This window comes from Budorcas taxicolor, chromosome 9 (assembly GCF_023091745.1).
Source record: "Budorcas taxicolor isolate Tak-1 chromosome 9, Takin1.1, whole genome shotgun sequence".
In the NCBI taxonomy this organism is placed as follows: Eukaryota; Metazoa; Chordata; class Mammalia; order Artiodactyla; family Bovidae; genus Budorcas; species Budorcas taxicolor.
The window spans coordinates 36,675,144-36,692,722 of record NC_068918.1 but is presented as its reverse complement, the minus strand read 5'-3'; the positions used below and the strand labels follow the sequence as shown (position 1 = coordinate 36,692,722).

The following is a 17,579-nucleotide window of genomic DNA, read 5'->3' as shown; positions in this document are numbered from 1 at the left end:
ATTCTTGGGGAGGGGGGAGCATAACATCGGTTGCTTTATTTAAATGGCTTTTCCCCCCTGAATGAGATTATTTAGACAGGCTTGTGTGTAAGGCACGCGTGTGCACATATATGACTGCCGTTTCTTTAAATCGACGATTCAAGAGGACCCTCCATTGTGTTTAAGTAAAAGCACGAAATCGGCATTCTGATTTATCGTAAAGAAGCGTCCCAAATTGTCTTTAAGATAACATGTTTGAGTTTTTCGTGTTCATTCATAAATTATTTTGATGTCAGCATAGATGAAATGGCGATTGGTTATCTCTTCCTCTTGCCAGCCCCTTAAGGATCCGAGGTGAAATTAGTAGCAAGAAAGCATGTAATTGACAAAGTCACGTGTGCTCAGGGGGCCAGAAACTGGAGAGAGAAGAGAAAAAAAATCAAAAGAGGGAAAGCACATTAGACCATGCGAGCTAAATTTGTGATCGCACAAAATCAAGATGTTAGATTGATGCAGAAGACCACTCCGTTCCAAAGGGAAAGTTTTCATCTCACGAGTTTGGAGCAGAGGGCCCGTGGGGCAACATGGCCGAAGGTTAATTTTCTTTTCTATTGTTTTACTGTGATTTTCTCTCTTCCTTCTCCCCCTCCCCCTCTCCCACCCTTCTTTGCCCGTCCCTCCCTTCCCCTTTTTACCCCAATACTGAGCAATACCCCCACCCCCCGTCGCGCAGTGGGGCTTTCTGCAACCTATTGTTATAGATCTCCAAAAATGTTTTGTACCGCCCACACTGATTCACAACTTGAAAAGCTTTCAGGGGGCTATTGTTTGAATTGTTTTGAGTGTGATTAAGCGCAGTTTCAGTTAGTGAGCCCGAGAAAACTTTTATACACCTGCCCCCTCCCCCATTCCACCCCAACTTTAATCGAAAGTTATTGGGGGGGAGGGGAATGCGCATTGCAAATAACCCTGGATTCAGTGCTGCCGCATGTGCATTAACTAGTTCTAATCATCTTCACTATTTCTTTCCTCCTCGTGCATGCCGGAAAGAATTAGTTTCGCTGAAAAATTCTTTTTGTAAATGAGAGTGTTAAATCAGCAATATGCAAGTAAAGTATCGTTTGCTGTACTGTAATATGTGGCTGAAAAACGGAGTTAAATGAAAAGTACACGTATGTACAGAAACGTGGAAGTTGTGATCGATAGAACATTGTGGCTTCCTCCCTCCTCCGCTTCCCTCTTTAACCCTTTATTTTTTGCAGAAAAAAAGGAATCAACGATTTAGTAACTCCCCCCCCCCATTTCCGCTCCCCGATCCCCACTCCCAAGCAGTACCCCCCCCCCCCCCAACCCTTCAGTGAACTGTTTGGGACTACTGACTAACTGACTTTTTTTGTCCTGTTCTACTCAGGCGGGGCAGGCAAAGGTGGTGGAGAAGAGCCCGGGAAGCTGCCAGAGCAGGCAGAGGACGAATCCCAGGTTTTGCACGGAACTGGCCACTGCAAGTGGTTCAACGTGCGAATGGGATTTGGATTCATCTCCATGATAAGCCGAGAGGGAAGCCCCTTGGATATTCCAGTCGATGTATTTGTACACCAAGTAAGCCAGACTGTGGTTTTTTTGTTTGTTTTTTGCTTCCCGTCTTTACTTGTTTCTATGTGGAGGAACTGACCGGTAGTTTTGTCAACTGACTTACAATAATGTGTCCTTCAAAATCTTTAAAATCACGAGTGATTGTAGTTTTTAGGGTATGTGCATGGGCTCTTTCCTGCGTGTCTTTTCCTAAACAGAAAATGAAATCTTTGAAATTTCAGTTCTGGGTGCTTGTTGACTTCAGTAATTTCCCCTCTTCTTTGCACAGCGAAATTGTAATGTAGCTTCCGGTGTTACTGGTTACAATATTATGTGGTTTGTGTGTGGAAAATGAATTAAGAAACGGTGATCATACTAAGTTTAAAAAAAAACGCCAATTTTTTACTCTAAGAATCTCTAGGTACCCTTATTTTAGACGCCTCTAATAATCACTAGCTTCCCCAATTATTTTATATTTGTCTATAGTCATTTGTAGATTCAAGTTAAAATAATTTGATTTCACAGTAAAATAAAGTCGAACATTGTTGATCTAGTATGGATATGAAGAAATGTAGGAGAGGATTTTTGGTAATCAAACATTGTAGAAACGTGCTCCGTGTAGGGCATAGATCCAAGGATACTGTCTCTTTAAGAGACTGAACTCAAAAAAACGTGGCCAGTGGCGGCTCTAGTTTGTGTGTTTAAAATGTACTAGTTGGCTACTTGAGGCAAATTTCCACCGTTGCTTATATTGTGTTATAATTTTAAAAGATGCTTAAATAACAAATATGATGTCTTTTCTTCTCATTTTCGCAATTTTATCTGGAAACAAGAAAATGAATACATCTTCCCCTTTCACTCTTCTCTTCTTAGTAAAAAAAGGTATCTACAAGTTTGCAAGCTTGATTATTTAATCCAAAGAAGTTGGAGAAATATAAATGATCTGTAAAGAATTATTCGAAGTAAAGGGATTTAAGACTAAAGAGGTTTATTTTAGCTTGACATCTGAGTTAAAAAGAATTGAATGCATGGATATCAGTCTTACAGGTTCACTAACATAGATACATGCAGGAAATACTTAGTGTATTTGCAAAAAAATTATGTTTTGATTGATAGTATGTTGCATGTTCCTGGTAATAATATACAGCCTCCTTTCCTCCCTAAGGAATATCATCTTCAAATTAAGTATATAAACAATAGAAACATATGAAACCATTTTGTTTTGATCTGTTGTCCTGTGCTTTGTAGCTTCCTGACCTTGCTGTGTGGTGTGTTTTCCTTTCCTAAAGGCCTGGCTATCATTATTGGCTGTTTACATGTGGAAGGATCAGCATAATCTGTGAATTGAAACAGGGTTTAAATACATAAATAGAAGTCCACAGACAGGCTACTGGATTTTATGCCTCCTATTTTATATGGCAGAATGAAGCCCCATTTTCTGCTTTTCTCCTCCCTACACAGAATGACTGAAATCATTGACAAATCCATTTTCTCTCAGGCTCTGGCTTTCCCCTCTTTGAACCTTCTTTAGGTTGTTAAATTGTTCTTTACAATCTCATAAATTTGTTTTATAGATGAATGAAAAAAAAATAGCCCTTTTTTCTTTGTCTTATCACACCTTGTTATAATTTGGTTTTCTATGTTTACCTTTTAATATGTTCAAATATTAGACATTTTATTAACTGATATTAATGTTTAGAACAATGAGTCATCCAGTTTTAAGCTATTTCATGGTTATATGTTGATAAGCATTTCTATATCTACCAAATTAAGAAATGCTGTATTGCTGAAAAAGTTTTTTTATATAAATGGTGAACAGTTTCTAGAGTACAACATTGATTATTCATATTAGATTTACTTTAATCTTTTGTTCCACATCATGTATTTACTAAAGAAGAGTATTAAAATGATATATGTGATTTTTAAAATGTGTCAAATATATGTGTATTTTTCATAAGAACAGTCTGGATATATTCTTAGGAAAAAGTATGTAAAAGTCAATAAAACTCAAGTATTAGTATTTTTGTGATGTAAGAAATATCAGGGCAGTAATAATCTTCAAATTTAAAATTAAAAAGTGATATTTAAGGGCCTTTTTTAATGGTTACAGTATTTGTGTTTTAAAATATATTTATTTTTCTACAGGGAAAATTATTTTGAATCCATTTCTTTGTTATTGTTTCTGCTTTTGTTTCTTCTTGACTTTGATGTCTAGGTGAAGGGGTTTCTGTCTTATATTGATAACATATAAAATTTTGAGGAAGGCAGAATTCCACTGATTTCAGCAGCGCAACTGCAAGTAACAATTTGATGGCCATAATGATGTGTGCAGGTATCATGTGAGCATCACTTTACAAAATCAGGTTGTGTTTCATGACGATTTCATAAAAGTTTTTAAGACATTTAAAAAATTATTTCTTAGCTGCCATTTTTACTGTATGAGCATTTTTGAAAGCATACTAGATTTTGTGTATAATTATAAATTATAATATGTATTATTATACATTATATATGTATTATTTTGTAATGAAAAGGCATCCTAGATAATTAGGAATTTTAAATGTTTACAGTGGCATCTAATTATTATTTTAAATATATGAAATAATGGGAGTTTTTTGAACTGTTTAGAAGTACATGTGTTACTGGAGTTTTAAAAAAGTATTCTGAAACATGTTTTTAAGAGTATATATTCGGGAAAAATTTTAAAAATGGTTTTAGTTACTTTAAAATAATATTTAAAAATTCATGCCAAAGCACCCAGGATATTTTTTTCTCCTTTAAAAATATTGACTGCAAAGAACTGCACATCAAAAGCATTAAGCTGCTATGAAAATTAAGAGAATATATGAATGTATTCTTAAAATAGAGCTGGACATTTTTGGTTACATAATTCTGTTTAAAATTTATTGGCAACAATACAGTCAAACTTTGATTTAGTTTCTATAATGTCACCAAGTCCTAAAAGATAAACCCAAGACTTAAGTACTGTCCTTTCTCTGTCTTCAGACTTGTTGATAAATATAATGAGACTGCTGTTTGAACATGGTATGTGACCACTGGTTTAAAATGACAGTCTTCCTTGGACTTCCTGATGTTAACTGGTGATTTAAATAATCGTATTTTTATGGATTTGTAATGAATAGATGTATTTTGACACATGTTAATAGTGAAACATTGATAGCATTCAGTATTTTTTAAAACTTCACAAAAAGGTATAAATGTTATATTTGTGAATTTTGTCATAGTTTTAAGGTGTTCCTTAAAATTTTTGATAATGATTTAGTTTGTAAATTGAATAAATTTGTAGAAATTTGTTACGTAAGCAAACAATGCAAAACAGAATCTTGTCTCTTAACTGAAGGAAGAATATAGATGGTTAATACAGATATGTAAGTATAGCTTCCTGTTCAGGTAATGTCAAGTTATGTAAGTGCCAATAATTAATACTCTTATCAGTTTATTATTATTAATAAATTTTTAAAAATTTGCACCCACAGATTGTATAGTAACATGTTTAAATTACCTGGAAAGGTCTCTTGTTAACTTTCTGAAATATTGTAATCTTTTAGTAGAACTTAGTATGTGATGATATTTTTAAATGAATCACATGGAAATTAAATACTAGAACCTTTATGAAGGAGGGCATTATTACTCAATAACTATCTGTTGATGTTATTATGTAACTTTTTCTTTATGTTTTTACATTTTTTACATATTTTTACATTTATTTTTAAAGTCATTACCTCAACTAATAAAATGATCATTTGAACTTTGTTTTGTCCAGAGGAAGTATAGAATCCATTCTCCTTATTACTGTCTCTACAGCTCATTTGCATAATAATATTTTCTTGTTGAATTATATATTTGGGAGTGTTAGCCATCAACTAGGATACAAAGAATTTTTAACATAAATATTTCATTTGCTTCACAATTTATGGAAGAATTTTTTTCAAAAATGACCATCATTTAGCAATTATCTTAGTTGTCTTCAATAGTATTTTAATTTGGTTTTGAAGTCTTTATTTACCTTTTAACTATTGATGTTTTCTTCTTATGCTTTCTATTTCTGATTTAGTTTGATGTGTATGGAGAATACAAATGCCTGTATTACAAAGATTTTATATATTTTATGTTCCTTTTATTACTTTGCTCAAAAACATATCAAAGAATAATGGAAGTAGAAGAAATAAGAGTAATTATTACAGTATAGGATGTAAAAATATTTGGAGATGGCTAATATTTAATATATAATAATTGAAGTATTATACACAGTTCAATTGACATAGGACAAAGTTCATGACTCAGTGTTTTTAACATTAATTAGCTACACAGTTACAAAAGTTAATTTACTACAATGTGCTCATGTTTAAGGGTTTTTCATAATAGTTAATTGTTAATTTATTAGCCATATCACTTTTGTTATAGTTTAGTATGAAAACATTTTCTGAACTCAGAATACATATGATTATTTTTATCCTTGGTGCTGTTGATAAATGTCACTGTAAAAAAATACATATATTTAGATTGAAATCTTAGAAATTTAAAATGTAATCATGTAACAATTATAGCTAATTTGTTAGTGAGTTATGCATGTTAACATTTTGAAAATGGTTCCTAAAACTACCAAATTTTCCAGATGAATTTCCCAGTTGACCAATTCGAAAGAATCCCAAGTGAAATGCTTTCAAGTTATTTAATCATAAAGTCACATTTAAAGGTATTTAAATAAAAATTTTATAAGGCTTTAATTATTTTAAAAGATACTGGGTACTTCTAGTTTTCAAATGGTGATCCATTTTCAGGACCTTTTATACTTCTAAAGTGATATTCTCATTTGGTTTAAACATAAAATGTGAATTGTGTACATAATTAAGACCTTGTCTTTCCTCCTCATTTTAAGCAGTATTGCTTAAATATTTCCCTCTTATTTAGACCATTCACAGCAAATGAAGCTGATAAATTGAAGAATTGTTTTTTTAAACCAATACGTAAGTTGCAAGCCACTTTCAAGTGTAGCGTAACATCTTATAAGCTATCTTTAACTCATCTCAGAGTTCTTGGGTTTCTTAAGAAATTAAAAACTTGTTACCTGCTCTCAACATGCTAGGTCCTTTGTTGTAAATTTTGTTGCTTTTGACACCAAGGAACCCTAATAAGGGTTTGAATTTGAATTATCTTCCTGTTCAGAAATTATATAATTTCTATTACAGGTAGTTTTGTGTATCTTAACTGAGCAGTTTTATTGGTATTGGGAATTAAATTTACTAGTTAAAAATATGATGTACTGTAGTTTTTATTTTTAAACCAAGTATAACCTCAATAAGTAAAGGATATTTCTGACTAATGAAACTGGAAAATTTTTACATTAAATATGACATTTTGTAGACTTGGTTTGAAACTTAATATTGAAAAATTTCTCCCTTGAAAGTTCAACTTGTTCAGTATGTAGTATGGCACTGTAACATACAGTCTATATGAAACAAATTATTTGTATTCTTCTCTAAAATAATTTGATAATATTTTCTAATAATCAGACAAATTGATAGCAGTAATATGTTAAAAAACAAATTGTAGATCAGTGGGAGTACATTTAGAAATGACTTTTTGAAGAGTATCAATTGAGTAACAAAAGTGTTCATTGTGTTGCATTTTGATACATCAGGATTAATCTTATCTTCTATCTGGCAATAAATTAGAAGATTATCTGATGATTGCCCCCCTTCCTATATCTAAATTTTGACAGTTTAGAAATGCTGTCTCAAGTAACTTTTATAGATAATTGGTAGCTTTAGTCTTATATTTCTTTCTATAATCAACCGTAAATTGGAATAAAAATACCTAACTTTTGGTGGGTTTTGAAGACTAGAGCTCTGTTGTATAAACTGCCTAGCAAATATGTGTTGACTAAATAAACTAAAATGTAAACTAGTCTTTGCCACGATAAAATCTTGAGTAAGTTATATATATGATGTGTAACTCAGTAGTGTGTATTTGTGGTCAAAAATTAAACTGCTATCTTTTATGTGCTCTCTGTCAAATTAGACAAAATGTATTGCATAATATTATAGCTTAATTTTAATGACTGAACTATAGGTCTTATTATTATAATTTTATGGTATACAGTATGGTTTAATATTGTTTAACACATCAGCATATAAAGTGAGACTTGGGCCTAATTTTGTGATGTTTTTGTTTTACTGCTAATGGTTTGTTGTATTGTGAGGTTTTACCTGTGTATTCAGGTATACGTATTCAGTTTGTATATTTTTCAGTATAGGCTAAGGGGAAGATATAGACCTGCTGTGATAATTTAATACCTATTGCTCTATTAATTTAATCCTCATGAGATACAGTGGGATATAATTTGGTCAAATAGATCAGTGTTCAAATCCCAGTTTATTATGTTTGTAGGGCAAGTAAGTTACCTTGTCAGTGTTTCAGTATCTTACAAAGGAAGGAACAAGAACATACCTGCTTTGTATAGGGTTATTATGAGGATTAAATGTTACTACACATGTAAAGCATTAAACACAGAGCTGGGCAGATCATAAGGACTCAGCAGTGTTTGTACATAGTTACTATTACAAAGGAGATGTCATGTGGTAGAATGAGGGAGAAAATACCAGAAAGGAAGGTTTGAGTTTGGCTGTGCCACTTGGTGGAGTTCTTTCTTTTGACTAGTTGCTTCGAAGGAGCTTCAGTATTCTCATGGGTAAAATGTGGCAATAATAATTTTGGTCTCTTATTTTTGAGGGGTGGGGTAGGGGTCAACTGAGGGAGCATACATGAAAATCATTTAACAATTCTAATGATCCAGGTTTAGTTTTAGTCTTTATTTCAAGCGCTGTATTTTTAGTAACACTTTCACCAAATAAATCATTGTCAGAATTTTCAAAAGATACTAAGCTCATGTCAATTATTTTTTGCCTTGTCAACTTAATTGAGGTATAATTTATATAGAATACAGTTCGTCAAAGTTAAGTATAAAATGAGATGAGTTTTTACACATTGTGTAACTACCACCCCCATCATGATACAGAACATTTCATCACCCCAAAAAGATCCCTTGTGCCCATTTGTAGTCATCCTTGAAGAAGAAAGGCTCTGTTGTCCTGTATGATATCGATGTCATATTAACTAGTTAACTGCCCTGTTTTCTTTTAACTTTGTGTATTTAGCTATAAGCAACAATCCAGTATCCTTTATGAAATACATTCCACCCTTATTTTACGTTCTTTGTTTTTGTTTATTTCTGCTTGCCAATGACCTTTTCCCCACCAGTAGTTTTCTGTGCTTGTGAAAGTAAGATTAATTAGTATACATTTCACTAATCTTCAATCTTAATTTCATTTATCCTAATGGTACTTTTTCACACACATAAACTGCTTGCCTAAAGGACATAATTAAGCTTATTGATATTCATATTTCTTGTCAGAAATTTAATGGATTTCTTTCTCAACTGAGTTTTTGTATAGATATTCTTAGAGTTGTAAATCAGCAAGATGGCTGTATCCAAGTATTAACTTTTAAGAAAATGGTTACTCTAAGGAAAACTTACAGTTCAGTAATTTATCTATTCAACAATTTTTTTAACTGATCACATACTAAGTGTAAAGACAATAAGAGTTTTGCTCTCCAGATTGCTGTATGTTCTTCCTATTTTCTTCCTTTTAGCAAACTTCTTAATAAGATTTTTCCAATTAATTCACATTCTCTTCATACACGGTATGGAGCAGGGACTCCTTTTCCCATGTACTATTCAGTTTCTTTTTACAAAGTTTAATTGTGCTCCTCTACCGGTAATTTGGGGATAATTATGATGAAAAAAATGTTTGTTTTTAAACTTCTGAACTAAATGCAATGATTCCTTGCAATCATTCTCATAAATCTTATATAGTTTTCAGATTTCATGTATAGAAACTAAACTATCTTTAGTATTGCTGAGAGTCAGGTTATTTTATTGTGCTGTTAATAAAATGCTGAATTTTTACCAACTTTTGTTATAAGACACCTAAAAATCAAACCCCACTGAAATTTGTTACCTTTGTTAATCTTAAAGGTAGCTTCCATTTTAAAATCTTGTATGTTTGCTAATAGCTAAAATATTTATTGTTTTATTCTTTATTTGTAAATTTCAAATTAATTATACTCTGGCTTTCATCTGTTCATGAACGTTTCTTAAGCTTTGTAAGCAATTCCCTAAGTCATTATTGATAGAAACTAGAATGTTCCTAACTATAATTTCTAAATTTTTTTTATCCTAACATGTTTTCTTTCAAATGAATCATCTTTATCTTTAATTCAGTCTGTAACAGAAGTCTGACAACACAGGTTATATCACTTTAAGTACTTAATAGATCATTGATGTGTTGTACAGCTTGGAATGAATCCCATCAACTTTTCTCTGAAGCTCAGATTTTTATAACACATCATTTTGCTTACAATATAGCAACATTGGTGCTTGGAAACTAATTCCACTTTTCAGCAACTCCTTTAAATAGATTAAATGATACTAGAGACATGTACCTAACACAGTTAAGTATAAGCCATACATTTAAAAAGATAAATGAATAAATCTTTTTCAATTTTAAAAGAAAAAACAAAAAGCTCTTTTTAAGATCGGGTAAACTATGAGTCAGAAACGTAATCACAGTCTTGACCTCACTTTTTTTTTTTAAGCTCTCTAATTAAAATTTTTAGTTGAATACTAAATCTCAGGACAGTTGGATTTGCATGTTTGCCCCTTTCACTGTTTCCTCCCCCATGCCATTGAAGAATTTTGAATGGGGAGGAATTTGCGCCCTTTGGCTCAGGTTGCAGACCCACTTGATCAAGCCAGAGAAGCCAGGGTCAGAACTATTCATTGCTTATCTTTTCCTTGGGCCACTTGTAAATCCTGCCTTTCTGCTCTGCAAAAAAAAAATCTCTTTATATTAGACTTATAATAAAGTCTGGAGAATGAAAATAAGCCTAATAGTTGATGCTTGATTGTGAATCCACATGGGTTAATTTCACTTTTTGAAGTTTTTCATGGCATTACAGCTTATGTGATGTACATAATTTTGTTTAAATGCATGCTATTTCATTAGACATTAGGCATTAGACATTCAAAAGTATCCTCTTGGTAGTGAAAGTATGATATATAATATTATATCTCAGGTTGAGATTTAACACCCTTAAAATATAGTAATTACTGTTAAGTGAATTAAATTAGTTAATTTGAATTAAATCTATAAAAAGCCCCAAAGTATTTTGTTTTGAAGTGCTTAATTTCTAGCATGTATGCTGACACTGAAAATTTGCCTGAATCAATTATAGCACAAGTTTATGAACTGTATCAATAATAGTGTAAAGACTTTAAATATAGACCCAGGTTTAAACAAACACAAAACACTTTGTTCTTATCTCAGCATCCCTTAAAAGTATACAGCTCTGGTTCAAGACCTCAGGACCACCCATCACCCTGGACATTGGATACTCCTATTTATTCAAGAAGCTTGTGAAGTATCTGTGTGTCAGTGGGGGGATGGTGTGTGTATCTGTGTAGGGAATCACAGTTAGGTGATTTTATCCCAACAAAACAGCACCGTTGTTTATAAACTGAATTATGTTTTCAGTATCCGTAGAATTTCCTAGTTGTAAAAACCTAATTTACATTAAATGTGTTATTTTACACAAGTGCTGGTTGCAGTTTTCACGTTTTTGATGCTTTCAGAAGGTTAGAGTGGGCGTCCATTAAGATTAACCTCAATCCATTACAGCTTTTTGGTTTACAGGCCCCACCCATTGGCCTTGGATAGCTAATACCGAGCTTTTGTTTCTTCCTGTAGAAAGGAAAGGAAAGGAAAGAAAACTGTTCTTTCTTTCTCATTGTGTAAGTCATGTGACTTCCCTATTAGTTAGTTGCAGAGTTGAAATGAATCTCAAAATACATAAGATATCAAAGGTTATGTGAAGTATTTATTGAAATGTGCCCCTTGTTGAATTCCTGTGTTTTATGCATTAAAATATTTGTTTTGAATAACTATAACTTAGTTTACATCCATGCAGTTTTTTTGGAAGCCAAAAAGATAAGTAAATAGATTTATAAAAGAATACTGATCTTTTTATCTATATCATGGTAATTGCTTAGTTCACTCAAAAATTTATCTTTAGCATTGTTTGAGGTTTCTAAACTGTAGCTTATTTCTCAGAACTCACAGTGTAAAAAAAGTAGGAGTGGTATTTGGGATGATTTTAGCAAGGAAAATTTGCTGATAGCACGAAGGAACTAATTGGGTATATTTCTTTTTGCTCCTCTTTTCTGTCACCTCTCTATAATAGTAAGTGGTGTAGCTAGCTGTTGGAAAATGCTATCCAGCTCTTAGAATATTTACGCTGATGTTTAGTCTCAATTTGGTGATTTAGTCATGATGTTACAATTTACTATTAAATTTTTAATCTTTAAAATTGTTTTAATCTGTTTTTAAGCTGTTCTCCCAAACCTTTAAAATCTATTTTAGTAAACAGTAGACCTGTCCTCAAATAATAAATAAGATATTTTTAAAAACAGTAGTTCTAAAAGAAGTATCCTGTCGATGATTTTTAAAATATAATGTTCTTTGAGAGTGCTATTTCCCTGCAAATAATTATTTTTAAGATTTCTAAGAATGCTTCTGTTTTAAAATCCTGTATGCATTTTTATTTAAAATGTGTTTCAATAAAATATGTTCTTACATAAAAGCATTTTTTCTTACATTTTGTCGAAGTCTAATAGATTTAAAAAAGGCAATGATATTTAATGCTATGATTTTGCTATCATCCAAAGTTATTTGGTTAGATAAGATTTTTTAATATGAAAATTTTGTGAAGTTGTGTAGAAAAGCTGCTTACGTTTAATAATACTGGGTTATCAATTTGTAAATAACCAGGATCTGGTTTGAAGTCAGTAATGTCCTAGTCCATGTTTTCATGGGCATTAAAATTCATAGTAAGTGATTTATTTTGCATGTGTTTTACAATTGAATATTTGAGCTTCCAATTATTTCATTAATGTTACTTTTAAATATTTACTGATCTTTTATTTAATGTTTATAAATTGCCACTAAAATTTTCCATTGAGAAAAGGTTTAAGATACTAAATATTTCAAATTTGTGATACTCCTTTATTTACTATTCGGATAACAAAGTATTCATAAAACACCAGCAGTCTATTTTTAAGGTTTTGAATTTGTACTGGCATTTTTTGGTTGAAATAATCCATTTAGTATCTTAGTGTCACTCTGAATTTAACATAAAAGATTAAGAAATAAAGATGTTAAAAAAGATTACTACCAGGTTTTTCTGTGTAACATGTTTTTTTAAACTTTGATATCAGAAAGTGAAAAGTTGGTTGCTTTCCCCGTTATCATTTATTTTCCTCCTGCTAAAGTTTTCTTTAACTTGTGTGGAGAAAAGTCATTTTTAAATGAATTTAGATGACCCTAAGTCTCTTCATGTTCAGTCAGAAGTACTAATGCAAGGTTTATTTGTGGGGAGTAGTACCACCTGGGATATTGCTACTTGTTTTCATGAAGGTTATTGTAAATATATGATTGAATCACTTGATTTCTGGACTTTTTTCTCCTAAAATAATCTTTATACTAAATGGGAAATGATTTTTCAAATTGTTGAAATATCCGAAGGTCCAAGTAAACAGGGACATTTGTTTCAGTACATATCCTTTAAGGTATTTTCTTTTAAAGATATTCTAATATAAAAAAGCCTTAGTATGTAACCTTAGGGAAGTTGTCTTGTTAGTTATTGACCACTTTTCCTGATTCTCTGCCTTTATTTTTAAAGTATTTGGTCACTTTAAGTCATTAATATTCCTAAAGGTAATCCATAATGCCCTGTGAGATTCAGTGTTGAATATATATTCAATTATTCAAATTTACAAAATTCAGACAATTTTTTTGAATATCTCTTAAGACATAGAATAATGTCTTCAGAGTAAGATTTTGACAGAATAGAATTCATTATTTTGATATACATGTATAGATTTCCACTTTCAGCTGTAAATTGAAAAAAGAAATTACTCCAATTATTAAGGTATTATGTTGTCCCAAAATGATTCCCTGCCCTAACATTATCATTTGATCTGCCACCAGGAATTATTACTGCCTTAAGTGGTCTGTCTTTAGTGTCAGCCTCCCTTTTTCCCCTCCCCCACTCCCCTTCGGGAAGGAAGCCTGGGGCCCTGGCTCTAGAGATACCAGGAAAAGCAATCACTCAGCAGAAAGTGTCTGTCTTTAGCAGAAGTATCATCCCTTGCAGGAGCGTGTAGTTGAGAAGAGGTTAAAAACAGATTAATTAGAGTTTATCAAATTTACTTTACATTTATTTAGAATACATTTTTGGTACAGCTGGATATTGTGGTATTATGAAAAAAGAAGTTAACTTTGTCTGTTTCTGGCATTAGCAAAGTCAAATTTAGTCCTTCACCACTTTTCTTTCTTAGCTTCATTTAAATCTTTTATACTGTTTCTAAAGGGTGTTGCCAGTGGTTTTCCTAACTTTGAAGAGGAGAGTGAGTGCTGAATGAAAACCATGAGTGGTTAGGTAATTTTAACGTTTCTCAACACTTAATGATTATTTGAAGTATTTTCCTAGATTTCCAAAAGAAAGTATATATGAAATGTTTCACTCAATGTAAGTTGTCATCTAAAGATAATGTATGTCTAGCGCATTTTTGCCTAGAAGGCTTTTTAAACCACAGACTGACTCATAAAGTAGGCTAACAGTGAAAATAAACTGATACTGATAGATCTAGAAATGTTTTAATTATTTACTTCCTTAGATTGTTCATAAAGTACTTTTTTTGTTGGTTTCAGGATGAGTAAGGAAATGCAGATTTAGTAGGGTAAACACTGTGAATTTTGGCATAAGCTTGCTGAAGGGCCCAAGTTTCTTTGTGCTATAGATACTTGGGCCAGCATTTCTTCATTTTAAAGGGCAATCCCTTTTCTTAGCTCCACATGTGTTTAAGTCTCTCATACTTTTGACCCTTTGAAAAAATTAAGCAGCATGGCCATGGAATCTCACAGTGAACTTAAAGAGGATTTTAGAAGTTATAGTTCATGTCTGAAAGATAAAAATAATAAATAATATAATAAATAATATTGTATAATACTTACATTTTATAGAATAAATCAAAGATGTTTGAAATTTTTGAATGTTGTTTACCAAAAGGGCAAATATAAAAGTAAAATTTCATGCATATTTCAAATAATGTAAAAATGATGAGTATAAGTAAAATTTTGGTAGAATAACTTGAAAAAGACAGTATATAATCATATATTCCTTTCTGTTACTCTAGCCCCTCTCCAAATCAAGGGACATTTGTATTTGGTTTGTTATAGCCACTGCTTATGCTAAGTTCCCACTACTGTCATTCCCTGGGGATAGACCCCAGTTTACCATCATTTGATCCTGTCTTCCCATCATCCAGACTCCCCTGTATGAAGGTTTCTATTCTGCCAACACAAGAGACCGTTCAGCTACAGCCGATCAATATTGTAGCAGTGACAGTGACATCAATAACAACAGAATGATAATAGTATCATGTAATTTTATAGTGTTTGCGTGTGCAAGGTACCATGCTAAGGGTTTTACATCCATTAAATTTTCTCAAGTCTGAAAGATAGTTACTATGATTGTCGCATATTTATAGAATTGCCTAATTTACACAATTGAGCCAGCAATATGACTCCAGAGCAGTGCTGTTGACTCTCTGGGTTCCAGCCACATTTTTAGCTGTTTTAATTTTATATTGATGTGCTTATCTTATGCTAAGTGCTTCAGTTTCAATTGTGAGCCACAAGCAGACGGGGATTCTGATTCTGACTTCACGAATTTAAAGAACAGTAGGGGAGACAGACAATCAGACCACATAAATGAAAGTAACATAAAAACCACAATGAGTGCCTAGAGGAAAAGGTACATGGTCCTGTGAGTATATAATTGTGAGGGCTCTAACCTACTTTCAGGGTCAGGATGACTACTTTGGAGATGACTGCGTTGTGATGAGAGTAGAAAAATTAGTAGATAATGAATAAGGGAAAGAATATTTCAACAGAGGAAGGGAGGGTGTAGAGAGGCAGGAGGGAAAATGAACATTAGCTTTACAATGTGTTAGGATTAAAAGATCAGTAATATCCTGTCCCTGTCTTTAAGAAGCTTGCAGTTAGGGGCATGTGTGTATGTGTGTGTGTTGTGTGTGTGACCAGTGGTTACCACAGAGTGATAGGTGCTAGGATAAGGGCATTAAGGCATTGCCTGTGCGTTTAGTAGTGAGAAAAGTTTGATGAAAGAAGAGGCCATTTGAGATTTGCTGTGGAAATACCTAGGAACTTGGTAGCCTGGGAGGGCATTTCGCATCATACTTGCGCAGAGATGACAAGTGAAAGAGCCTCTATAGGCCAGTGAGTAGGTAGGGTGCCAGATGCTTACTGGGTGGAAGGCATAGGCAAAGGGCATGGTGGAACTGTGCTAGAGGATGAAACTCTCAGGCCTGGGTGGGCCAGCTAGACATTAGGCAGGTTTATCCATTGGTTCTCACCTTAAACGTTGCTATTTTTTAATTTCTTTAAAGTGCTCCTGCCCCCCAAAGCTTCATTGGCTATTTGTTTTTAAATAGAATTTAGATTTTTTAGCCAGGCATTCCAACTCTTCATGACCTGATTGAATCTACTTTTACAGTCTTTCTTGTCATACTTATTTAAAGTGTTGTCTTTTGTCAAATCACAACATAGCCTATATGTCTTTGCCGCTTCCTCTTGGCACAGACAATACTGCCTTTCCCCAAATTCCTTCCTACATTCGCCTTTGAAAAATCTTGCCATCTTTGAAAATCCAGCCCCAAATTCAGATCCTTCTTTTGCTGAAGACCTTCCTCATCATTCTAGCTAGAATTGCTCGCTTACTTCTCAGAAACTTCAGAACTCTATTTGTCATAGATTGTCTTCTGTTAAATTTTGTTGTGTCTCTGACTAAATTGTAAACTCTTGAGTGGAATTTTCTTACCAAATTTTGTATTTTGTGCAGTATAACGCTTTTCATAATTCATACACAAAAATATTTCTTGAACATTAAAAAAGTATAATACATTAGGAACATTTCCCCTATCTTCCATTGAATGAAAGATATGGCTGTTATTCAAAAAAGCATATGTAAACTCTTCTTTAAGAAAACCTAGTGTTCAACTTATATTTGCTTCTCTTTTAATATCACTCTTACATGTTCATTATGCATCAATTTACACATGGTAAACTCTGCTTTTGTCTGCCGAGAACACTTTGGGGCTTCTGCCCCTCTCTTTTTTTTTTAGCAGAAAAGATGGTGGCTTCTGTGCTGCATTTATTGTCACAGTTTATTGCTAAGTCTAAAATGTCTGCAGTATATTGGAGGGGAGGAACTTACGTGTCTCATTTTCTATTTAAGTCCAAAGAGCTTGAACTTTATTCTTTTTCCTTGGGTAAAACTTCCACCTGTGACAATTCCTTTCGTATATACTGATTTCCAGTCTGTAGGACATACCTTTCCACTTCTCCCTATCGCAAACATTCACCAAAGTGCTTTAGTTGGGTAAGAAAAGTTAGTGTCATTTCTGACTCCTATCTCTTCTTTGTGTCCAACCAGTAATTGTTGTTGCTGCTTTTATAATCTCAAAATGTCACACAATTTCCTGTCATCTGTACTTGAGATCTTAATGATCAGAACCCAACCTTGATTAGCTACTTAGGTTCCATACCTAAAAGAGCAAAGACCTGAAAGTTAGGCAAATCAGAGAAAGAAGCTTTGGAACTAGACAGGCGTAAGTCAAGTCTATGGTTTTTCCAGTGATCGTGTATGGATGTGAGAGAAGGACTGTGAAGGAAGCTGAGCACTGAAGAATTGATGCTTTTGAACTGTGGTGTTGGAGAAGACTCTTGAGAGTCCCTTGGACTGCAGGGAGATCCAACCAGTCCATCCTAGAGGAGATCAGTCCTGGGTGTTCATTGGAGGGACTG

General features: G+C 32.9%; 1 protein-coding gene across 1 annotated transcript in view; it reads left to right on the top strand.

Annotated features, from left to right (window-relative positions):
• Positions 1-17,579, top strand: part of LIN28B (lin-28 homolog B) — a 122,907-nt gene that overhangs the window by 6,686 nt on the left and 98,642 nt on the right. The window contains exon 2 of the mRNA XM_052646085.1: positions 1,391-1,578. Coding sequence (XP_052502045.1) covers positions 1,391-1,578 — 188 coding nt within the window. The remainder of the gene's footprint in view (positions 1-1,390; positions 1,579-17,579) is intronic.